This window comes from Phyllobates terribilis, unplaced genomic scaffold (genome assembly GCF_046119375.1).
Source record: "Phyllobates terribilis strain yellow unplaced genomic scaffold, ASM4611937v1 Scaffold_5__5_contigs__length_657084704, whole genome shotgun sequence".
NCBI lineage: Eukaryota > Metazoa > Chordata > Amphibia > Anura > Dendrobatidae > Phyllobates > Phyllobates terribilis.
The window spans coordinates 255,628,688-255,653,758 of NW_027362765.1; the positions used below are offsets into that span (position 1 = coordinate 255,628,688).

Here is a 25,071-nt window from a genome sequence, read left to right on the forward strand (position 1 = left end):
GCCTCTCAGCGCTGCACACAGGGGAGACATTACTTTGGTCATGCACTGCGCATGACCAAAGTAACGTCCTGGTGACCCGGATGTTGTCATGACGACATCGGATCATCATGACAACATCCTGAAGCCGCCGCAGACATCACGGGACACCAGCAGGAGAGGTGAGTATAGCGATCACCTCCCCCCTTGCCACCGCAATGCTGGGATCGTCTTCGATCGCAGCATTGCCATTGTGGGGGTTAATGTGCAGGGAGCGGTGCGGGACTGCTCCCGGCAAATAGCACCAGGTGTCAGCTGTGACAATCAGCTGACACCCTGCGGCGATCGCCCATCACAGCTTGTGCGCGAGCGCGATCGAAGCGTGCGTAATAGTACGTAGCTGGCCCTATAGGCCCAGGGCGCAGCTACGTACTATTACTGACAAGGTCGTAAAGGGGTTAATAGAGCAAAAATATCAATCACGCCATTTACCAATTCCCATAAATCACTGTGTTGTGCAGGTCGTTGCAATTACATGGATTGGACACCAAATATGTCTGTTATTTGCTGATTTGTGATGTTTATTATTTAAAAAAAGCATTAAAAATTACATTTTTTTTTCTTCATTATTATTATCTTTTAATATGCAAATTGCCTCTTCAGAGAAAAAGAGGACTTGTACTCTATAGCGCCAAATATTGGAAGCAGCAATCCTACAAGTCACAATCAACAATCAACACCTAGCCAAATCAGTTCTCATACTTTGCACTGACGAGGGCAAAAAGCCCGAAACACCGTGTCTGCAAATTGAGATTCTGATTTGGCTTTTATCCTAAGCCATATTGCACGACTCGTTAAAGGGTTGATTGTGACTTGTAGGATTGCTGCTTCCAATAGGTGGCGCTATAGAGTACAAGTCCTCTTTTTCTCTGAAGAGACAATTTGCATATTAAATTGCCCAGAGGAGCATTGCACGGCGAATAAGCCTCCTTACCTTGACGTGCCAGAGCTGGTGTGTCACTCTCCATAAGGAGAAACGTTACCCCTTAGACCTTATTATCTTTTAGTGATTTTTAAAGGATGGAAAAATCTCTAATTCCCCCTCTAGAATACAAATACATACATTGTACATAGCAGTGTTTCTATCAGTATAATCTACCTGTGGAGTCAGATCTTGCAATACAGATCAAGTACACAAAATTCTCCCCCATTTCATCATCAGAGCTTGTGGCTCGGTAGCTAAGGCTCTTGCATGTAATGACAAGGTTGTGGATTTGAGACCGGGAGACTCACAGTAAAAGAAAAAAAAAAAGATTTTTGTAATTGCTTATTATTTTTACTACTTTTATAGGAACAAATTTTTTTTTTCTTCACCTCAGAATACAGGGACCGTAGAAATACATTGTTATATATATACAATGTACATCTATGGACATGTATAACCTGCTTCTGGGTTCATTGCCTGCAATAGAGGTCAAGATTACAGAGGTGAGTATAGAAGCCGAGACAAAAGCTCTAGCATGACAGTCCCACTGAATCCGGGACGGTTGGGAGCTATGCGACTATGTGCCTGGTTTTTATTACTGTTGGTGGGGAGGCATTTAAGGAAAGATATAACTTCCTGTCTCCCTGTTACTTCCTATTTCTCCCGACAGAAGAAATAGCAGAAACCTTGCCTGCCCACCTCCTTCTTCCTTGTTTTATTGTGCCATTATGTAGCGCCGGCGTCCCTGCCCTCTGCTAGGCAGGGACGCTGTTCCCCTCACCTCTCTGCTCCTAGCCCGGCGTCCTCCTCCCGCTCTGCTGGCAGCGCGCGCTCCTTCCCGGCCACTGTGCTTAGGGCGCGCGCGCGCTCCCTCCCTCTTAAAGGGGCCGCGCGCGCCGTCCTAAGGAGTCCCCGGCCGATGGCCGGAGGACTTCACCATATATAAGGCACCTCCTCCAAAATGGAGGTGCCCGAGCAATGTTGTTGCACTGTTCACTACTCTGCTTCAGCCCTCAGGTCCCGTTGCCAGTTACCTGCCAGATTCCTGCCAGTTTGCTGTCTGATTCCTGCCTGATATTCTACTTACCTGCCTGCTAGCCTGAGGTCCGACGGTCTGCCTACCGACTCCTGTCAGTCTGTCTAAGGACCAGCTTGCCCGCTCACCTGGGAGCGCTCCTCTGCTACCTGCCTGCTAGCCTGAGGTTCGACGGTCTGCCCTCCAACTCCTGTCAGTCTGTCTATGGACCAGCTTGCCCGCTCACCTGGGAGCGCACATCAGCTACCTGCCTGCTTGCCTACCTGGAGGCTCCGCCGTCACGTGCTGTGACCACCTGCCATTCCAGAGACTCCTGCCCGCTCACCTGGGAGCGCACACCTGTTACCTGCCTGCTAGCCTACCTGGAGGCTCCGCCGTCACGTGCTGTGACCACCTGCCATTCCTGAGACTCCTGCCCGCTCACCTGGGAGCGCACACCTGTTACCTGCCTGCTAGCCTACCTGGAGGCTCCGCCGTCACGTGCTGTGACCACCCGCCATTCCAGAGACTCTCGCTTGCTCACCTGGGAGCACACATCAACCATCTGCCTGCTAGCCTACCTGGAGGCTCTGCAATCACAGGTCGTACCTACCCTTTACCCAGAGACTGCCCCGGTCACTTGCCGTGACCTCCTGCCCGTTCATCCAGAGACTGCCCCGGTCGCTTGCCGTGACCTCCTGCCCGTTCATCCAGAGACTGCCCCGGTCACTTGCCGTGACCTCCAGCCCGTTCACTCAGAGACTGTCCCGGTCACCTGCTGTGACTGCCTGCCCGTCTTCCCTGGTCGCCACCCGCTCCCTTACAAGGACCGCCCCCTTGTATAGTAGCTCAGAGGTTCCGCCTCCCAGACCCGTTACACATTATATATTTGATATATTACTTGACTGCTTACCCTATTAGGTTAATTTATGTATCATTGTATCCTTTATTTTTCTATAACCTTCTTTTATACATATGCTATTGTGGTAAGTAAAAAAAACAAACACCATGTTGATTGGCATTTTGGCATAACATTTTAAGCCCAAAGGAAGGCATCAAAAACGCTTGAAAAACGCTACGTGGGCACACAGCCTAAGGCTGTGTGCCCACGTAGCATTTTTCAAGAGTATATGCTGCGGAATTTCCGCAGCGTAAACGCTTGAAAAACGCATGTATATCCGCACCCCATGGTCCCCAATGGGATTCCGCAAGTTCTATGCACATGCTGCGGATTTTTCCGCAGCGTTTATGCTGCGTTCAAAAATCCGCAGCATGTCATTTAATTTTGCGTTTCCGCAAGCAGAATTGCCTTTGTCCAATGCATAAAAAACGCAAGGCAATTCCGCATGTGGAAAACGCGTGATAAACGCGCGAAAAATGCGCGATAAACGCGTGCGGAATTCCGCATGCGTTTTTCCGGGAGAGGACTTGCATTTATGCAGCAGAAATTTTCTGCTTCATAAATGCAACGTGGGCACATAGCCTAATTCTTTTTTTTACTATTGATGCTGCATTTAAAGCAGCATAAGTTGGTCACACAATATAAATCCATACCAGTTGCATGGATTTATGTTGTGTGACCAACTTGTCAAGCACTTTTCCAAGTGATGCTCAAAATCACTTGGAAAAGCGCTTGAAAAAACGCATGCAAAAATGCTTGAAAAATGCTTATCCCTGGCAGAAAAAAATGCATGTAAAATCCACATGCGTTTTTTCTGCCAAGGAGATGCAGAAATGCTCAGAAAATTTCTGCTTCATTTCTGCATTGTGGGCACATAACCTAAAAAAAGTAGTTTAATTAGCATTTTGGGGATGTCAGACACTTTTAATTGTATTTATATTAGAAATAGCTAAATACTCTTCTCCAGAAATGTGATTATGATAAAGGCCATGGTGCAGATAAGCTATATATTTGGAGATAAAATACAATTTCTACTAAAATACATTGGTAGCTAGCTACCTATAAGTCAACTTGCAAAGGAAAAAAAAAACACGTGAGCACAATAGGCTAGATACCCAAAGTAGACTTTTCTACAATTTATGCATTTCAGTGCTGCATTTTCAAATTCTTCATAATTAGAGCAGCACGTGACATTAGTTCCTCTAGTCACAATAAAAGTGAGGTTTAAAGAGATTTTCCAACTTCTAAAACATTAGTTCAGATGACTGTGGAAAATAAATCTAATATGATATTTTTAAATGTGACAATTGCTGATCACAGTGATGACATTACATGACACTTGGAGCCAGGAATCATCTGGCATGGTCACATAGAGCAGGAAAGGGGTAGAAGATTTGGGTAAGTATATTGCACTTTTACCATTTACAGACATTTAATTTTGATTTGGAACGGGCAAATTACCCCTTTTAAAGAATCAATTGAACATACTGCAAATTTTGCGCAAATGATGCGATGAAGAATGAAAACAAGAGCTCCAGTGTTGTACATCACGGTGTGAACATCCAGTGCCACATTTGCTTCTCTTACCGTGAATCCTATGCCCACTGTAGATGTAAAAGATCCCGGGAGAAATTTGCCTTGGTCAAACTGCACAAGTAACGAGGTCTTTCCCACGGAGCTGTCTCCTACCAGAATGGTCTAAGCAAAGGCAAAATGGAAAAATACCGATGATTAGAGAAGAATCACAATTAAAAATGTTAATGAATGTATGTTGGATAAAGAATTTTCCCAAGATTTTACAGGTCTTTTCCATGTTATCTTTACTAATGAATGGGGCTTTAGCTGGAGTATCCATACAGATTTTTTATATGCAAAAAAACTTAATATAATTGTACTGTTCTATCTTTGTCAATTAATTAAAGGTTTAGTCCCATCTTCATAAATGGGTATTCTCGGATAGTGCTGGTAAATACAAGCAATTTTGCAATTTATTGCCTATTAAAATTTTCAGTGGTTCTTGAGATATTAACACTTTTCTATTGGTTACAGCTTGTTGGCTTTGTGACCGACCACCTCTGCTAGACAGCAGAACATGTACAGTAGTTACAAGCTCTGTTTTATTGAGCTTGTAAGCACTGTTTTGAAGTTGGTCAGGATTGCTGGAGTGCGGTGTTACCTCCTAATCCGGGCCAGTTTTAGATTTGTGCTTACAAGCTAGACAACACCGGTGGTCGGTCTCCTAGGAAACTAGTTATAAAGAAAAGTGAGAATAGCTCCAGAATAGCTGCAAATTTTAATACATAGTTAATTGCAAAACCACTCAACAATATCCATCTATAAAGATGGGATTACCCCTTTAAATTATACAATTCATTTTGTTCAACTGCTGCAATAGGGAATTTACTGCTCACAGAATTATAAAGCCCCCAAAGCTTTTACAAGGGCGTACATGGCATTTTGATGCATTTTCCATTGTCTTATAGAAAAAAAAGTTACAAACACTTTGGCAAAAATCAGCAAGTGTCAAACCTAAATTTGGATAAAGCAAGCAGTTCTATTTGTCAGTAAACTTCTTTAACCATTTCAAGACTGGACCATTTTTTATGCCCAAGCACATTTTTCGGGTTTTTAAAACATGCGGTTTTAAAGGGAATCTGTCAGCAGGTTTTAGCCCATCTGAGAGCAGAATGATGTTGGGGAAGAGACCCTGATTCCAGCAATGTGTCACTTATTGGCTTATTAGCTGCTGCAGTTCTGAGAAAATCGCTGTTTCATTTTCGGCATATCTACCAGTTCTCTAAATGCTGAGCATTGTATAACTCCGCCCATCCCACTGTTTGGCAGCTTTCTGTGTACACAGTGCATAGGCAGAAAAAAAATCAAAATTTTCTCTTGTTAGAGTGTCTCCACCAATGAAATAGGCTGGAATTGAGGTCTGTTTGTCATTTTTTTTGCTCATGTATCAGCACAGTTTCTATTTGGAACATATTTCCTCTACACGTTTCCTACAGCCTGTTTTTTTTTTTTTTTTTTTTTTTACCTCCTTGAGTCTGTAGACACTTTCTCCCCTGTCCCTAAGGGGACTACAATAGTGTAAAAAGGTAAAAAAAGATTAAAACATGAAAAAATATTAATTCAAATCACTCTCATTTCCCCCCCATTAAAAATAAAGAAATAGAAAAAAAATACACATATTTGATATCTCTCTGTCCGTAAAAGTCCGATCTGTCAAAACATAAAATTAACTAATCCAATTGGTAAAAAGCTGTAATGATAAAAAAAAAAGATCTAAACATTAGAATCGCCGAAAAAAAATGCAAAATGCAATAGGAGGTGATCAAAATGTATCAACCCCAAAATGGTATCAATAAAAATGTCAGCTCATGGTGCAAATAACAAGCCCTCTCACAACTCCATCAACCAAAAATTGTAAAAAGCAAATTGTTTTATGGATTTCTAATTTTTTTAAACTCTTAAATAATACAAAATATATATAGTTTTGCAGCGAATCAGATAAAATTTAACTTTTATTATGTCAATTATTAAAATAATTCCGTGAAAAAAGTGCAAATGCTCAAAGACATACAAATATACACAAATGGAGAGAGTGATCTGCTCCTTCAAATTTCGTCACTCCAGGTAAACGAGAAAAAATAGTCGAATGTGTAAAACACGACACAAAGGTGTATCAGTCAAGAAGGAAGTCTTATTGTATGAAGTACCATCAAACTGCAAAACTAAGAGTCCCTCCTATTATAATTGAGTGAGCAGGCCACATGACTGGCGGGACTAAGGTCGTTTTAGAAAGAAAAAGTTGAATAAAGGTTGGTGAAGAATAATGGGGGCAGGCAGGTGGAAGGCTCTGGTTTACTACCTGTGACGCAAGCCAATAAAATCCCAACTCATCCCTTCTTGTAAATAGCTTATTATGATTAATGGTTTTGCAGAAGATCAGGGACCATGACTTGCATACCCCAGGGTTTGCGGCTGTTTGCACTTAGGTTGCAGAGTGAGCAAGAACTGCGGACAGGCATGCCCCTCTTCATTGGGTGTGGTGTCACCATCAGTCAGCATCCCCCAGCATTCACATGTTCTGGGTAAAGAGTGGAGAACCAATTTTACTGTGTATATAATGTGTTGTGCGCTGGGGTGTGTGCAACTTACTAACTGGCTTGCCCATTAACATAGAATAAGGCCTCTTCAGGGACTTCAAACTCTCTACAGTTTTCCATCAGCAAATGATAGTGTCTATATTATCTGCTATGATATATATATATATATATATATATATATACGTATTAGACAGGGCACCTTCAAGATAAGGTACAGTTAACCCTTATTGCACCTGTCAATCCCATATATCCTGTATATAACAGTAAACAGTCCTTATGGGTCTGTATGATGGCACCCATTAGTAGGGGCAGGAATTCTTGAATATGGGTGCATTCACTTTTGCACGTTCCATATTTAATGGCAATAAGAAAGCAATGCTTCACGTTACTTCTCCCATTATCCCACCCCGACAGCTTTATATTACAGTGATTGATTTTATTTATGATATTGAAATAATCATAATCTAGAGTGCGGCCAGTACCCATACCCAGTAAATACATATATGTGTAGATGTGTGTGTCTTCAGCTCATATAATTCATATACACACCTTATGCTGGAGATCCTCATTATAGCTGGAGATCTGCATTATATCAGCCTGGTCCTCCATTGTTTCTTCTCCACTTCTTGTAATTTCCAGGGGAAGCTGTTCTGCTCCTTCAAGGCTGTTGCTTTCCACAGGCAGGTCACACATACGTCTATATACTACGCTTCCATCTGTAAAGTGAGCAGCTCTGCCTCTCTGGTAGACGTAGGTGGTGGATATGATGGAACGAGGGGGGCTTCTATTCCCATCTGACTGTTATATAAACTCTGCCTGGAATACAAGAAATCATATTCCTACCATGCCTGGAAGATTTTAATTATTTATTGTATTGTATCACAATTTTTCATGCTGCCTATTATATAATTTTATATCTTGAGTATTATTTATTATTATTATTATTTATTATATAATACCATTCCTTGCTGGCATATCACAGCTCATCATTTTCTTCCATGCTGCCTGGCATTGTACCGCCATTTAACTCCTGACATACTGAGTGTCCAAACAGCCAAAAACACATTGTATAAAAATGATTTCAATGAGTTCTTTTTTTTTTGTAGAACCTTTTTCAGGATTCAAACTTTAATAGCAAAAGGCTTAGAATATTAGCAGGTTTATATTCATACATTCTCACTTGCTACATAATTTAATCCAAGGACTGAATGCATTTCTCCTGCGGACAGATAAGAGGTCGCAGGATGAGGCGCAGTTGGTTAAGGGGAAATGAGGACATGCTGTAACTGAGTGCTCATCTATTGCATTCTAGACGGTGATTTCATCCGATCCAAGCAGGGGCATAATAAGTAACCATGGAGCCGCACAGGGAAACTTGGAATGGAGCCTCACTTCACCATGACCACCAGGCGGTTCAGAGAAAAATATGCAAAATTATTTTGGTCTTTATTTTCTGTCATGTGTCTTTACCTAATGTTTAGGGATAATATACACAGTGATGTCACAGTACAGAGATAATACACACAGTGATGTCGCAGTACAGGGATAATAAACACAGTGATGTCACAGTACAGGGATAATATGCACAGTGATGTCACAGTACATGGATAATAATACACAGTGATGTCACAGTACAGGGATAATATACACAGTGATGTCACAGTACAGGGATAATACACACAGTGATGTCGCAGTACAGGGATAATATACACAGTGATGTCACAGTACAGGGATAATATACACAGTGATGTCACAGTACAGGGATAATATACACAGTGATGTCACAGTACAGGGATAATATACATAGTGATGTTGCAGTACAGGGATAATAAACACAGTGATGTCACAGTACAGGGATAATGAACACAGGGATGTCACAGTACAGGGATAATACACACAGGTATGTCACAGTACAGAAATAATACACACAGTGATGTCGCAGTACAGGGATAATACACACAGGGATGTCACAGTACAGAAATAATACACACAGTGATGTCACAGTACAGGGATAACACACACAGTGATGTCGCAGTACAGGGATAATACACACAGTGATGTCGCAGTACAGGGATAATACACACAGTGATGTTACAGTACAGCAATAATATACACAGTGATGTCACAGTCCAGGGATAATAAACACAGTGATGTCACAGTACAGGGATAATACACACAGGGATGTCACAGTACAGAGATAATACACACAGGGATGTCACTGTACAGGGATAATACACACAGTGATGTCGCAGTACAGGGATAATATACACAGTGATGTCACAGTACAGGGATAATACACACAGTGATGTCACAGTACAGGGATAATACACACAGTGATGTCACAGTACAGGGATAAAAAACAGTGATGTCAGTACAGGGATAAAAAACACAGTGATGTCACAGTACTGGGATAATAAACACAGTGATGTCACAGTACAGGGATAATAAGCACAGTGATGTCACAGTACAAAGATAATAAACACAGTGATGTCACAGTACAGGGATAATAAACACAGTGATGTCACAGTACAGGGATAATACAGGGATAATATACACAATGATGTCACAGTGCAGGGCTTATATACACAATGATGTCACAGTACAGGGATAATATACACAGTGATGTCACAGTACAGGGAAAATACACACAGTGATGTCACAGTACAGGGATAATATACACAGTGATGTCACAGTACAGGGATAATAAACACAGTGATGTCACAGTACAGGGATAATATACATAGTGATGTCACAGTACAGGGATAATATACACAGTGATGTCACAGTACAGGGATAATGTACACAGTGATGTCACAGTACAGGGATAATATGCACAGTGATGTCACAGTACAGGGATACTATACACAGTGATGTCACAGTACAGGGATAAACACAGTGATGTCACAGTACAGGGATAATAAACACAGTGATGTCACAGTACAGGGATAAAGCAAACAGGGATGTCACAGTACAGAAATAATTCACACAGTGATGTCACATTGGCATTCTGGATGCAGAAACAGTTAAAAGCAATGATGAAAGAGGGAGAAATCAGTTGATGATCCCTCTTCCATCATTTTCCCTTTGAGTTTGATGTCTCAGCGCAATGATGTCATTTCATCGTAAACGCTGTGCAGAGCAGAGCAGACCAAACGCTGCAGAAACCAGAGCAGTTGAAGAACAGGTAGAGGATTTTTTTTTTAAATCAATGAGTACTTTGTGGGGGCCATCATACTATTTGGAGTGCTATGTGGAGGCTATTATGCTACTTGGGGGGCAATGATACTATTTTGAGGGCTATTTGTTGGACCATCATACTATTTGAAGGACTATTGTAGCACCCTGAGGATTCGGCTGCTACAGGAGTATTGCACCTCAACCCAGAGGTGTGATATTCCACTCCCGGGTAAGGATGGAGTGTGGAACTGAGCTCGGTAGGCTGCATGCACTACACACATCCCATTTCCGGGGAACAGGCCGACGGTACTCCCACTTAGAAATGTGCAGGTACGACCGAGTCTGTTCCTGGCTGGAGTGGGAGGGGGGTGGTACATCCCATGTAGTGTAGGGGCAGATAGGGGGAGCAGCCTGGGTAAAGATAGGAGCTCATTGGGTGCTGGTCACCTGAGCTCACACATAGAGGGTGTATATAAGGTGGGCACCAACTAAGATCAGGGTCAGATGCAGAGGATCAGATGCAGAGAGTCAGTCAGCTGCAGAGAACAAGTCAGGAGCAGAGGAGAGAAGAAAGACAAAGACCCAGAGTGAGAGAGGAGAAAAGAGAGAGACCCAGAGCACAGAAGAGAAGGACTCTGAGATCCCAACTCAAAGCACCGGGTGAAGAGTCGGCATCAGGGTACCGGAACCCAAGCTGGTGGGGGTAAAAACATTCCCCAGCCAGAGACCGGAGACCGTGGGCAGCGTCTGCCACGGTCACCCATCACATCCACCCCGAAGGCACACCACATGAAGGGTCAGGGAACCCAGGGCCAAGGGTGTCCCAACAGAAGGCCCGAGGGAGCTGGACCTAGGTGGATTACTGGTGGGGACGGCCAGAGAACGGGACAGAAAGAGAGCTCAGGGCCACGCTCCGGACTTGTTTGGGGGTTGGCTGGATCCAGGACCTGGTGGACGCAGCACGGCTCGGGTGGTCACTAGCAGCTGGAGTGACCAGTACAACATCTGCAGTAAGTAAACACCCTTAACTGCACAACCCGACTCTGTCTTCACTGCCGTCTGCACTACACCACCACAACCCCCATCCTCTGCGCCTGTCCCCTCTGAGGCTATACCCCTCCCGTTGGGGGTTATCCCACCAAGCTACGCACCCACCATCAGCCTCTGCGGACCCTGCTGCAGCGGCGGCCACAGTGACCGCATCACAACGGGTGGCGTAGTCGACACAAAAGAACTCTTAATAACATCTGTAGGACTGCCACATAACACTGAGCTTGACGCCCTGGGCACGGGCCGGGTCACAGCCGCTCGGAGACTACAAACCCCCCCATCTGATCCGGTGCCGGGTATTCCCCTCAAAAAGGAATATGTCCCAGGGGGCGCGTCAACTTTGGCGTAGTCGGCAGGATTACGTGCCCGCAACACCCGGGTACTGCGTGCCTGAAGAAAAGAACAAGTTTACCTCAAAAAGAAGTCTCCTGCCGGTTCCGGAGGGTCCCCGCCATCGGACTCCGTCACAGATCGATTCCCGCCGGTTGTCCGCCATTAACAGCTTTTTCCCGCCATCTGCAGAGTTTCCCGCCACTGGGAGACGATTCCCGCCATTTCCAAAGGTTTCCCGCCTTGGAAGAGCGGACGCCATTATGGGCGTGCCAGAGGGTGGCAAGAGGCCACCTCCCATCGTGGGCCAGGACCGAAAATGGCGCCAAAAGTGGAAACCGCCCCCACCAACAGAGACTGTGATGCTAGAGGTGTCTGTCAGCGTGAAAGAACTGCCCCTGGAGCTGACAATCACCAAGTGGCCCCGGGACCGCCCTCGATGTGGGAGGACTGAGAAGGAGAGAGCAAAGATGGGTGTCGCTTGGAGCAGTCTGGAGCGAGCGCACCCGGAGGCAAGAAGCCTGGAGAAGAGTATCGGAGGAGCTTACCCGGAGATGGCGAGAAAGCAGAGCAGCACCGGCCCGTTGGCCAGGAGCCTGCTAGAAACAGAGGAGGGAGAGCAGAGCAGCACCGGCCCGCTGGCCAGGAGCCTGCTGGAGACAACAGGAGGAGAGCAGAGCAGCACCGACCCGTTGGTCAGGAGCCTGCTGGAAGCAACGACCCCACTAGGCCTAGTGGAGGTCCTAGCACAGCTCCCCCGAGATCGGGAGTGTGCGCAGACCGCTCTGGAGGGCCTCGCAAGGAGGATGGCCCGGGTGCAGCGAGAGACGTTGGCGGAGTGGAGCCGAGAGATGGCCCAGCAGACCGAGACCCGTCAGCGGAGCACGCCACCCAAGACGAGGAGACAGACCACCTCTGAGGATGGCGCGGGAGGACTCAAGGCCGGAGACGGCGCCGAGAAGGGAGCCGAACGAGTGGAAGCAGGTAAAGGGGACGTCTATACCCCAAACCGGGAAACCGCGTACCTGCCCCAGCTCCCCGTCGCAGAGCCCGAAGTCTATCCTGCCGTGCCCGTCGCTGCAACGTCACCGCCGCAGACTAGGCCTCAAACGGGAGCCGCGACCCCTGTGACGTCACACGCCTCGACCCCGAGCGTGACCAAGCAGGAAGTACCACCAGCCTGGTCGCAAGGCCTAGTACCCCCGGGCGCCGCAATACCAACAGCGCCCCCTACCTCCGCGGAGCCACCGGCCTGGTCGCAGGGCCAAGTAGCCCAGGGCGCCGCCGTCCTTACGGTGCCCTTCACCTTCCAGATACCCCAGGCCTGGCCGCAAGGCCCGGGCAACCCGGGCGCTAACACCACCGTGCCCATAAAACCAAGAGTGCCGCATCTGGGAGAAGATCTATTTGCCCAGCATACGTGCCCGGACGGGTCTGAAACTGAAACTGTCCACAAAGAAAGAGCAGGAGGACGTCGTCGTTAAGTACAGCGAAGCAGAAGTTGTATATAGTTGCCCGTCGGGGCACAGTGAACTGTTGCTAATATAGTCCCCGTTGGGACCAGCAAATTGAACTGTTACCCGTATTTCCCTTAATCCCTCTGACCGAGGACTGAGAGCGGTCATCCCTATTCCCATTACCTGGCCGAGGACTGAGAGCGGCCAACTTCCCCTGTATATAGTTGCGCTTCCTAAAGCGCCCCCTACCGGTTTTATAGGAAAACCAGTTTTTCTAAGAGACTGTCGCACTTTTCCCGGACACACGTTGCACAGTGTCCGGAGGAGGAACCTGAAACAAGAGACGACGAGAATGTTTATATGAAAAGTTTTATATATATAATGTTTTATATGTTTTATTATGTTTATATGAAAAAAAAAAAAATTTTGTATGTTTTGGTGTTATTTATGTCTTACAGCCCGAGGACGTGCTGTGATTTACCAGGGGGGAATGTAGCACCCTGAGGATTCGGCTGCTACAGGAGTATTGCACCTCAACCCAGAGGTGTGATATTCCACTCCCGGGTAAGGATGGAGTGTGGAACTGAGCTCGGTAGGCTGCATGCACTACACACATCCCATTTCCGGGGAACAGGCCGACGGTACTCCCACTTAGAAATGTGCAGGTACGACCGAGTCTGTTCCTGGCTGGAGTGGGAGGGGGGTGGTACATCCCATGTAGTGTAGGGGCAGATAGGGGGAGCAGCCTGGGTAAAGATAGGAGCTCATTGGGTGCTGGTCACCTGAGCTCACACATAGAGGGTGTATATAAGGTGGGCACCAACTAAGATCAGGGTCAGATGCAGAGGATCAGATGCAGAGAGTCAGTCAGCTGCAGAGAACAAGTCAGGAGCAGAGGAGAGAAGAAAGACAAAGACCCAGAGTGAGAGAGGAGAAAAGAGAGAGACCCAGAGCACAGAAGAGAAGGACTCTGAGATCCCAACTCAAAGCACCGGGTGAAGAGTCGGCATCAGGGTACCGGAACCCAAGCTGGTGGGGGTAAAAACATTCCCCAGCCAGAGACCGGAGACCGTGGGCAGCGTCTGCCACGGTCACCCATCACATCCACCCCGAAGGCACACCACATGAAGGGTCAAGGAACCCAGGGCCAAGGGTGTCCCAACAGAAGGCCCGAGGGAGCTGGACCTAGGTGGATTACTGGTGGGGACGGCCAGAGAACGGGACAGAAAGAGAGCTCAGGGCCACGCTCCGGACTTGTTTGGGGGTTGGCTGGATCCAGGACCTGGTGGACGCAGCACGGCTCGGGTGGTCACTAGCAGCTGGAGTGACCAGTACAACATCTGCAGTAAGTAAACACCCTTAACTGCACAACCCGACTCTGTCTTCACTGCCGTCTGCACTACACCACCACAACCCCCATCCTCTGCGCCTGTCCCCTCTGAGGCTATACCCCTCCCGTTGGGGGTTATCCCACCAAGCTGCGCACCCACCATCAGCCTCAGCGGACCCTGCTGCAGCGGCGGCCACAGTGACCGCATCACAACGGGTGGCGTAGTCGACACAAAAGAACTCTTAATAACATCTGTAGGACTGCCACATAACACTGAGCTTGACGCCCTGGGCACGGGCCGGGTCACAGCTGCTCGGAGACTACAAACCCCCCCATCTGATCCGGTGCCGGGTATTCCCCTCAAAAAGGAATATGTCCCAGGGGGCGCGTCACTATCATACTATTTGAAGGCTATTTGTGGGGCCATCATACTATTTGGAGGGCTATTTGTGGGGTCATCATACTCTTTGTAATGCTATGTGCGGGCCATCATACTACTAAGTCTTCAATCAGGACCTGAATTGGATAGATAATGTATATGATAATGTCAACCAATGCAAAGCTGTAGTTTCTGTGTGAGATCTGCAGCACCAGCTTGACCACTTTACCAATCTTTATTCAAAATAAGACAGATAAAGTTGAGTTACCCCTAATTGTTTTATGTTTGTCTGTTTTTTTTTTTTTTGTCATCCTGTGCAATGCATTGAGTCACAATATTTTGCTTTTCATATTCCCACTGTTCAGGAATATACATTTTTATATATATTTATTTATGTATTTTTTTTTTTTTTTTAACAGCTGCATTCGGAGTTTTATATATATATATATATATATATATTTTTTTTACCTCACGCTCAATATTTTGTTTTCCCCCTTGTTTTTGTTTGGTACAATGTCTTAGTACCAAAGGGGCGTAAGGGTAAGAATTACCTTGCAATATACACTGCTCAAAAAAATAAAGGGAACACTCAAATAACACATCCTAGATCTGAATGAATGAAATATTCTCATTGAATACTTTGTTCTGTACAAAGTTGAATGTGCTGACAACAAAATCACACAAAAATCATCAATGGAAATCAAATTTATTAACATATGGAGGCCTGGATTTGGAGTCACCCCCAAAATTAAAGTGGAAAAAACACACTACAGGCTGATCCAACTTTGATGTAATGTCCTTAAAACAAGTCAAAATGAGGCTCAGTATTGTGTGTGGCCTCCACGTGCCTGTATGACCTCCCTACAACGCCTGGGCATGCTCCTGATGAGGTTGTGGATGGTCTCCTGTGGGATCTCCTCCCAGACCTGGACTAAAGCATCCGCCAGCTCCTGGACAGTCTGTGGTGCAACGTGTCATTGGTGGATGGAGCGAGACATGATGTCCCAGATGTGCTCAATCGGATTCAGGTCTGGGGAACGGGCGGGCCACTCCATAGCTTCAATGCCTTCATCTTGCAGGAACTGCTGACACACTCCAGCCACATGAGGTCTGTCATTGTCCTGCATTAGGAGGAACCCAGGGCCAACCGCACCAGCATATGGTCTCACAAGGGGTTTGAGGATCTCATCTCGGTACCTAATGGCAGTCAGGCTACCTCTGGCAAGCACATGGAGGGCTGTGCGGCCCTCCAAAGAAATGCCACCCCACACCATTACTGACCCACTGCAAAACCGGTCATGCTGAAGGATGTTGCAGGCAGCAGATCGCTCTCCACGGCATCTCCAGACTCTGTCATGTCTGTCACATGTGCTCAGTGTGAACCTGCTTTCATTTGTGAAGAGCACAGGGCGTCAGTGGCGACTTTGCCATTCCTGGTGTTCTGTGGCAAATGCCAAGTGTCCTGCACGGTGTTGGGCTGTGAGCACAACCCTCATCTGTGGACATCGGGCCCTCATACCACCCTCAAGGAGTCGGTTTCTAACCATTTGTGCAGACACATGCACATTTGTGGCCTGCTGGAGGTCATTTTGCAGGGCTCTGGCAGTGCTCCTCCTGTTCCTCCTTGCACAAAGGCAGAGGTAGCGGTCCTGCTGCTGGGTTGTTGACCTCCTACGGCCCCCTCCACGTCTCCTGGTGTACTGGCCTGTCTCCTGGTAGCACCTCCAGCCTCTGGACACTACGCTGACAGACACAGCAAACCTTCTTGCCACAGCTCACATTGATGTGCCATCCTGGATGAGCTGCACTACCTGAGCAACTTCTGTGGGTTGTAGAGTCCGTCTCATGCTACCACGAGTGTGAAAGCACAACCAACATTCAAAAGTGACCAAAACATCAGCCAGAAAGCATTGGTACTGAGATGTGGTCTGTGGTCCCCACCTGCAGAACCACTCCTTTATTGAGGGTTTCTTGATAATTGCCAATCATTTTCATCTATTGTCTATTCCATTTGCACAACGGCATGTGAAATGAATTGTCAATCAGTGTTTCTTCCTAAGTGGACAGTTTGATTTCACAGAAGTTTGATTTACTTGGAGTTATATTCTGTTGTTTAAGTGTTCCCTTTATTTTTTTGAGCAGTGTATATAGCTAGGGAGATTAAAGTTTTTATTCTTTTGTAATTATTTTTTTTTGTAATTGTTATTTTTTTTTCTCCTCTTCAAGCTCTTTTTGCTGACTACAAGTGCTTTACTTGTAAATGCTCAAGTTAAAATGTTGTCTTCTAAAGAAACCATATGTAGATTACAACTGCTAAGAATCTGATACTGCTCTTGTTCTTTATTTCCAGGACCTTTGATGGAGCATACTCTAATTTATCAAATTTGAATCCTGGATGAGCCATGATTTGATGGCAATTGGATTGATAAACTACCTTTATGGATTATTTTCTTGGGATTTCTTGACATTGATTGACCTGTATCTGAAAATTTGTGAAAAGATCATATATTATAATCTGAATGAAAAATATACAAGAAGAAAGGACCTACAGCAGAGTGTGACCATTATAGGAGAGTATAGACACTTGCTAATATTTTGCAATAGGGTATCAAATTATCAGCCAGTGTGATCTCCATATATTCTAATAAACAATAAGAAGATGCTTTTAATAGGGCATTGGACAGGTTATCTACTGGTACCGTGTGCAGCGATGTAAATTGCATGTGATATTTGTGAACTCTTCATAATCTGAATTTATTAGATATATTCAAAGGAGTAGGGGATTATCTAAACGTATGACTAGTAAATATCATAACCATTATTTCTTGAATATATTATAAATTTGGAGTGCTTGAAACTACCTCAAAGCACCAATTTTATTTTAAAAGGTATAGATGTTGAAGTTATGATGTGTTCATTGGATGCACATTTTACATGTAGACATTTTGATATATTGCTATATATATTTTTTATTATTGTTCTATACCTTATTTATATTTCTGCTCCTGTACATCTGTCACAAATTGTATAATTACTGAAGTGTAAAATGCATCTAGATAGGTGTGAATGAGAGTAAATGTTGTGAGTCCAGAGATTTTTATGCCTTGTCCCTGTTAGTTATCTCGCTTTGATGGTGCCCTGGCGCTCTAACATATGGAGTAAATGGATGATGATCCTGGAGCAGAGCGCTATTTTAACATGCCCTGGTCATAAGTTTGTGTGTCATTCAGACACAAACGGGCATATGTTGGAACCCAACATGGACAATATCTATCGTACGTGTAATATGAATGACTGAACTCACAATTTGATCCACAAACTCTGTATAGCACTAAAGTTCATCAAAGGACTACATCAAAAAATTTACCAGAGTCATAAAACCTGTGAGGCGGGAAGACATTGTGTGTCCTGTGGTGTGGTGCCTTTTGTTCTATTGATAACGAGAGAGAGCACCTACATGGGAGATGGACATCTAGTCTGGCCTCTTGAAAGGTACATAACCCCTGTGGTGTTTGGATTACAAACCATTGTTCTTCAAGTTGACCTCTTATCTCCAAGCAAAATGCAGTTGGACCTGTCCTCAGGCCACTTGATACAAAGACCTTTTGGCTATATACCAGACACCATCAGCAGGAAGATGAAGACCACTGCAATCACATATGACCTCTGATACTCTTATCCATTCTGGACCTAAGAGCGCCACTTTCAGAAGACTGTCTGCATCAGCAGCCATGTGCATGTTTCTGGAGAACTCCAAAGACTGTGACCTGATTGGATGGTACCATTATGTGGAGATGTTACAGGGATGGGCAATGTATGGGCCATGTCTGACTGTGTAACTGATATAAAGGTAGCACATCAAACTAGTTAGGCATTCTTCTTCTTCCCACTTTCCATCTTCTACCACCCTCTCATTTTATTTTTCCCTTACATTGTTCCCTTGTCCCTTAGTTAGGTTTCCCTTATGTATGTTATTGTAAATATCCTATCTGTAATAAATCCCCTTTTAAAGATCCAGTAGCTCTTGTTAATTAATAGTAACTGGCACCCCAAAACTCAGCAGATTCTACAAGAATGTATGAAAATAGGTGGACATATAGGGGACGTATCAGATATTAAACTGATAAGAAAAGATACTACACTTGATCTTAGCCAAAAGGCTGAGAAGCGATTACCTTAATTGGTTTTGGCATATGGCTGCACGCTGGCCCCAAGAAGGCACCCATTGTAGGGATAGGGTCAAAGACTCCCCTTAGGAAGACATGTTGTTCATCAATAGACACCTTAAAACCCACAACTATACTGGTTGTTGCAGATGCATCCCACACATTTTTAATCTGCATAAGTCCACTTATTTTCACACAATCTACCCTTCCCCCAATGTCCCACGCACCTCAAGACCGGGTGGGGAGGTAGAGAGGATGACTAATTAATGAACAAACGAGCAGCGGTCCCCCCTGCTTCCCAGTCTGTGGGCTCCCTACTGACTGAAGCTGGCTGCTGCAGCACTGCCAGAGAAAAGCCAGGAGCCCATTATGACACGTACAATGTCTGTTCCATTCTTCCATTCTTGCATTCTTGCATTATTCCATTGTCCCATTGTTCCATTGCCCCCTAACAATGGGACAATGGAATAATGCAAGAACGGAAGAATGGAACAGACATTGCTTGTGTCATAATGGGCTCCTGGCGTTTATGTTGCTGTGCTGCAGCAGCCAGCTTCAGTCTGTAGGGAGCCTACAGATTGGGAAGTATGGGGACCGCTGCTCGTTTGTTCAATAATTAGTTACCCTCTCTACCCCCCACCCTTCCCGGTCTTTAAGTGCATGGGGCATTCGGGGGGAGAGGAGAATGTATGAAAATAGGTGGACGTAATGGGGGACGTATCAGATATTAAACTGATAAGAAAAGATACTATACTTGATCTTAGCCAAAAGGACGAGAAGCAATTACCTGAATTGGTTTTGGCCAATGGCGACACCCTGGCCCCAAGAAGGCACCCATTGTTGGGATAGGGACAAAGACTCCCCTTAGGAAGACATGTTGTTCATCAATAGACACCTTAAAAGCCACAACTATACTGCTTGTTGCAGATGCTCCCACACGTTTTTAATCTGCACAAGTCCACCTATTTTCACACATTCTCCCCCTCCCCCAATGTCCCACGCGCCTCAAGACTTGGTGGGGGGGTAGAGAGGATGACTGATTAATGAACAAACGAGCAGTGGTCCCCCCTGCTTCCCAGTCTGTAGGCTCCATACAGACTGAAGCTGGCTGCTGCAGCACTGCCAGATAAAAGCCAGGAGCCCATTATGACACGTGCAATGTCTGTTCCATTCTTCCATTCTTGCATTATTCAATTTTCCCATTGTTCCATTGCCCTCTAACAATGGGACAATGGAATAATGCATGAATGGAAGAATGGAACAGACATTGCTTGTGTCATAAAGGGCTCCATGCTTTTATATTGCTGTGCTGCAGCAGCCAGCTTCAACCTGTAGAAAACTTACAGACTGAGAAGCAGGGGAGACCGCTGGTCTTTTGTTCAATAATTAGTTACCCTCTCCACACCCCACCCTTCCTGGTCTTGAGACGTGTGGGGCATTAGGGGGGAGAGGAGAGGAGAATGTGTGAAAATAGTTGGCTTTTAGGGGACGTATCAGATATTAAACTAATAAGAAAAGATACTACACTTGATTTTAGCCAAAAGGTCGAGAAGCGATTACCTGAATTGGTTACGGCCTATGGCGGCACCCTGGCCCCAAGAAGGCACCTATTGTAGGGATAGGGACAAATACTCCCCTTAGGAAGACATGTTCATCAATAAACATCTTAATACCCACAACTATACTGCTTGTTGCAGATGTATCTCACACGTTTTTAATCTGCATAAGTCCACCTATTTTCACACAATCTCCCCTTCCCCCAATGCCCCACGCGCCTCATGACCGGGTGGGGGGGGTAGAGGGGATGACTAATGAATGAACAAACGAGCAGCTGTCCCTCCTGCTTCCCAGTCTGTAGGCTCCCTACAGACTGATGCTGGCTGCTGCAGCACTGCCAGATAAAAGCCAGGAGCCCATTATGACACGTGCATTGTCTGTTCCATTCTTCCATTCTTGTATTCTTCCATTATTCAGTGTTCCCATTGTTCCATTGCCCCCTAACAATGGGACAATGGAATAATTGAAGAAGGAAGAATGGAACAGACATTGCTTGTGTCATAAAGGGCTCCTGGCTTTTATATTGCTGTGCTGCAGCAGCCAGCTTCAGTCTGTAGGAAACTTACAGACTGAGAAGCAGGGGGGACCCCTGCTCTTTTGTTCAATAATTAGTTACCCTCTTCACCCCCCACCCTTCCTGGTCTTGAGGCGCGTGGGACATTAGGGGGGAGAGGAAAGGAGAATGTGCAAAAATAGTTGGGCGTTTAGGGGACGTATCAGACCTTAAACTACCTCATACTTTTGGACTACATTTGTGTTAATGATGTTTTCTGTTTTTTGTAAACAGACAGTCCGACGTACTGGTATTATGGACTTTAAAGCCAGAGAAAATTCCTGGCGTTCTAAAGCCTCAGATTTGTTTAGACAAGGGGCCTCCGGTGTCACTCCGGATGTAGCTACTAATCATAAGGACCTCATAAAACATTACAAGAAGGTACTATATAAGAAAACACGGTTATGGTGGAACATATCTTCCTTAGAAAATTACATGGACAAACAAATTATACCGAGAGGTTTACGCATACAGCTTTTTCCTTCATTCGAATTAGATGAAGAGCCGTTACTCAAAAGATGGATTTCAGCAGCCACCACCTGTTCCCTAGAGTTCATCCAAATCATTATTGACAAGAACTCTATGTCTTTGAAGGAACTCGATGAGGAAATTGAGGAGCTAGAGAAATCCCTGATAAAAGATATCCCAGTGGATAATTTTGATAAAATGATTGTTGAGATTAATAAGGAGGTAGATAAATGGGAACAGGAAATAAGTCTCAATAAATTAAAAAAGTATCAGAGAGATAGTAAGGACTATGACAGTGGTAATATCTTCCGCTGGCAAAACAAAAAGGATACGAAAAACGGCAATAGAAATCCAAACGTGAAAAAAACAAGGGGACCTGCTAAAAGTCCCTCGGTAAGTCCTTGTCCATCCTTAACTGACGTGTCATCAAGTGATAATGAGGGCTCCAGCATAGACGTGGGAGGCGCAAGTGGTGGACCTGCCAAACGTCTTCCAGATATCTTCACTAGATCTAAAGGTCAGGTGACCAATGATGATCAGCAAAAGGTAATCAATTTGTCAGAGCATATTTTGACACCCTGCCAACTTAAACTATTACAAAAAGGGCTAACCTTTTCCCCCACATCTCATTTAGATCCGTTCACGACGGTAAAAGATCTACATCTGTTTGCAAGGAAGTTAATCCTCAAAAAACTGCATTTCAAACATGAACCCAGTAATTTCCTCTCTACATTAGAAGAAAAAGAGGCACTTCAGATATTAGAATCTCTGTTGGAGGAAAGCAACGATGATGAGGTGAGTAATTTTCCATCATCGTTGTTTACCATATCATCAAAAAAATTCCCTCCTTTAAGCACCTGCCCGGCCATGGAAGTATTTACTAAATTAGTAACGGCGGGTATTGAGGCCTTTGGCCACAAACCGGGATGGGCCTCGAATTTAACAGCACAAGAAAGGAAAGCAGAGAGAGAATTACAATCCCTTGAAAATGTTGTTTTTAAACCAGCTGACAAAGGGGGAAATTTGGTGTTATGGCCCACACCCCTGTATGAAAAACAAGCATACACTCTCCTTAATATGCCTCATTGTTATAAGAAATTAGGTTACAACCCTCTTATCAAATTTCAATCGGAATTAATATCTATCTTGCAAAAAGCCTTTGATGATGGAATCATCCTTAAGAAAATGCTGGATAGTATTAGCAAATTACAACCTAAACTCCCAGCATTTTACCTTATTCCTAAAATACATAAGAATCCGACGGATGCTCCCGGTAGACCCATAGTATCCGGAAATTTATAGATCACTACTTAAAACCACTGGTGCCCTCCCTGCCGTCTTACATACAAGATACTACAGCGGCCTTACAGAGACTAAATCACCTCTACCTAGACACAAATATGATCATGGTTACAGCTGATGTAGAGGCCTTATACACGTCCATCAGACATGAAGATGGACTAAGAGCAGCAGCCTTCTATTTAAAATCAAGTAATCTGCGTCCAACCCTGGTGGAGCTGGTCCTCACCCTCTTGGAGTATGTCCTCAAACACAATATCTTCACTTTCAACAACAACACGTATCTCCAACTACAGGGGACTGCGATGGGGGCCTGTTGTGCCCCCTCGTATGCTAACCTGTTTTTGGAAGCGTGGGAGAGGGACATATTCCAGGGAGATGACATTGTGGGGATTGACCTCATACAGGGCTGGATGCGATATATTGATGACATCTGGTTTATATGGAAGGGCTCAGTTGGGGATTTGGAGACACTCATGAGGAAGCTAAACAATAATAAATTGAATATCAAACTGACTTACAAATTTGGAAGAGACCTGGACTTTTTAGATCTAAAGATTGGTGTTTCTGATGATGGTAGGATTACAACGGATGTGTATAGGAAACCAACATCCACAAATTCCTTTCTCCATGCAACATCATCGCATCCTTCATCTACTGTCAGGGGAATACCCACAGGTCAATTTCTAAGAGCCAAAAGAATATGCTCAGAGGGCACTGACTTTGAGAAACAAGCTGTGGATCTTGGAAATCGCTTCCTGGACAGAGGATATAGTCGACGTTCCATTATCAAAGGATACAAAAGAGCTCAACATATACCCAGGGACAAATTGATCTATGGTAGGTATAAAGACAAAAAACGCACCGATCCAGAAAATCAGGTACGCTTCATCTCCACTTACAGTGATCGATGGGAAGACTTAAGAGAGACATTATCTAGGCATTGGAAAGTTCTCCACATGGATCCGATTCTTCAAAAAATTATCCCCCCGGCTCCATCCATGGTAGCCAGGAGAAGCCAAAATTTAAAAGACCTTCTGGTGCATAGTCATTATGCCCCTGTGAAGAACGCCGGAAAACATGGCTCCAAAATGGGATTCTTCCCGTGTGGGCTGTGCAAAGCCTGTTTAAACTTGAACAAATCAGTGAGTTTTGAAAACTTCAATGGAACAAAGCATTTTCAGATCAGGAAACATCTTACATGCTCTTCTAAAGGGGTCATTTATTATGCCAAATGCCCGTGTAACTTGATCTATATAGGTCTTACCACTCGGGAACTGAAAGTGAGGGTCAGAGAACATGTAAGAGATATCGAAAAAGCTAAGACTATAGACGATTGTAAACTGTTAAAAACATTACCTCGCCATTTCAAAACATACCACAATTGTAATCCTAGTGGCCTAAGGATTAAATGTATTGACCAGGTCACGATGGGGGTTGGAGGGGGGGATCTGGGTAAATTACTGGCACAATTATGAGAGCCGATGGATCTACCGTCTGGGCACCCTCACCCCACAAGGTCTAAATGAGAACCTTGGTTTTGGGTCCTTTCTGTAGCTACTCCTGGTTTTTTTTTTAACTAGGTATGTATATACTTTTTTTAACATGTGTTTTGTGAGTCTTATTCTTTTATTCTGTCATTTCCAGTACACATACCTATGGGTATACATGACGCTGATGCCATTTAGATGGGAGCCCGATTCGCCTTGTCTGGGAGCAATATTCTGTCCAAATCCAATTAATGGAGAATAAAATTCAGGATGAAGATTCCTCCTTCAGAAGGATGATTGGCCTCGCATTTACAGTTGGAAGACATCACCTGGAGAGATTTGCGATGGACTATGGTTTCCCCGCCCCCCCCCCCCCGGCCTTCGTGGGATCCTGACCTGCTCCCTCGCCCCTTCTGTCCCTTTTGTTCCTCCAGCACTTTGGCACCTTTTTTACCCTTGGTTTTAATAATATGCACTAGGTGCATTTACACATTTTTCATTTTATCTTACCCTTTGTATTCCCTCGTGTTTTTAGGTGAATTCCTTAGGACCCTTCCCAATTTTTGTAGGCCTGGGAAGCACCTTATTTATGCACTTGACACTTTATATGTTTAAATATTTCCCCTCAATAAATATATTTCATCTGGCACTCCCCGTATTTTCCTTTGTCACAGGCACGTAGCATTTTAGCTATTTTCTCCACATTCATACTTTGGTTTATCGCACCTCTAGGTACGGTGTGTATTGTTCAGCATCCTTTTTTGGGATGCTCTTTAATTTAATTTTTTTTTTTCCCCCTCACTTGGCACTTGTCCTGCTGCGCCCC

The 25,071-nt window shown here is 44.8% G+C and overlaps 1 protein-coding gene and 3 pseudogenes across 3 annotated transcripts in view; all 4 read right to left on the reverse strand.

The window, feature by feature from the left end:
• RAB37 (RAB37, member RAS oncogene family) overlaps positions 1-7,769 on the reverse strand; it is a 128,679-nt gene extending 120,910 nt beyond the window's left edge. Inside the window, exons 1-2 of one of the 3 annotated variants that reach the window (XM_073684072.1) lie at positions 7,539-7,769; positions 4,465-4,575 (exon numbers count right to left, since the gene is read on the reverse strand). In XM_073684072.1, the coding sequence (XP_073540173.1) occupies positions 4,465-4,575; positions 7,539-7,682 (255 nt within the window). In that variant the 5' untranslated portion in view covers positions 7,683-7,769. The remainder of the gene's footprint in view (positions 1-4,464; positions 4,576-7,538) is intronic. The other 2 variants (XM_073684071.1, XM_073684069.1) reach the window with 2 other exon arrangements.
• A 10,950-nt stretch (positions 7,770-18,719) lies between these two features.
• On the reverse strand, positions 18,720-18,884 carry LOC141150850 (U2 spliceosomal RNA; annotated as a pseudogene).
• A 576-nt stretch (positions 18,885-19,460) lies between these two features.
• Positions 19,461-19,662, reverse strand: LOC141150923 (U2 spliceosomal RNA; annotated as a pseudogene).
• A 673-nt stretch (positions 19,663-20,335) lies between these two features.
• LOC141150961 (U2 spliceosomal RNA) lies at positions 20,336-20,435 on the reverse strand (annotated as a pseudogene).
• Positions 20,436-25,071: the final 4,636 nt, after the last annotated feature.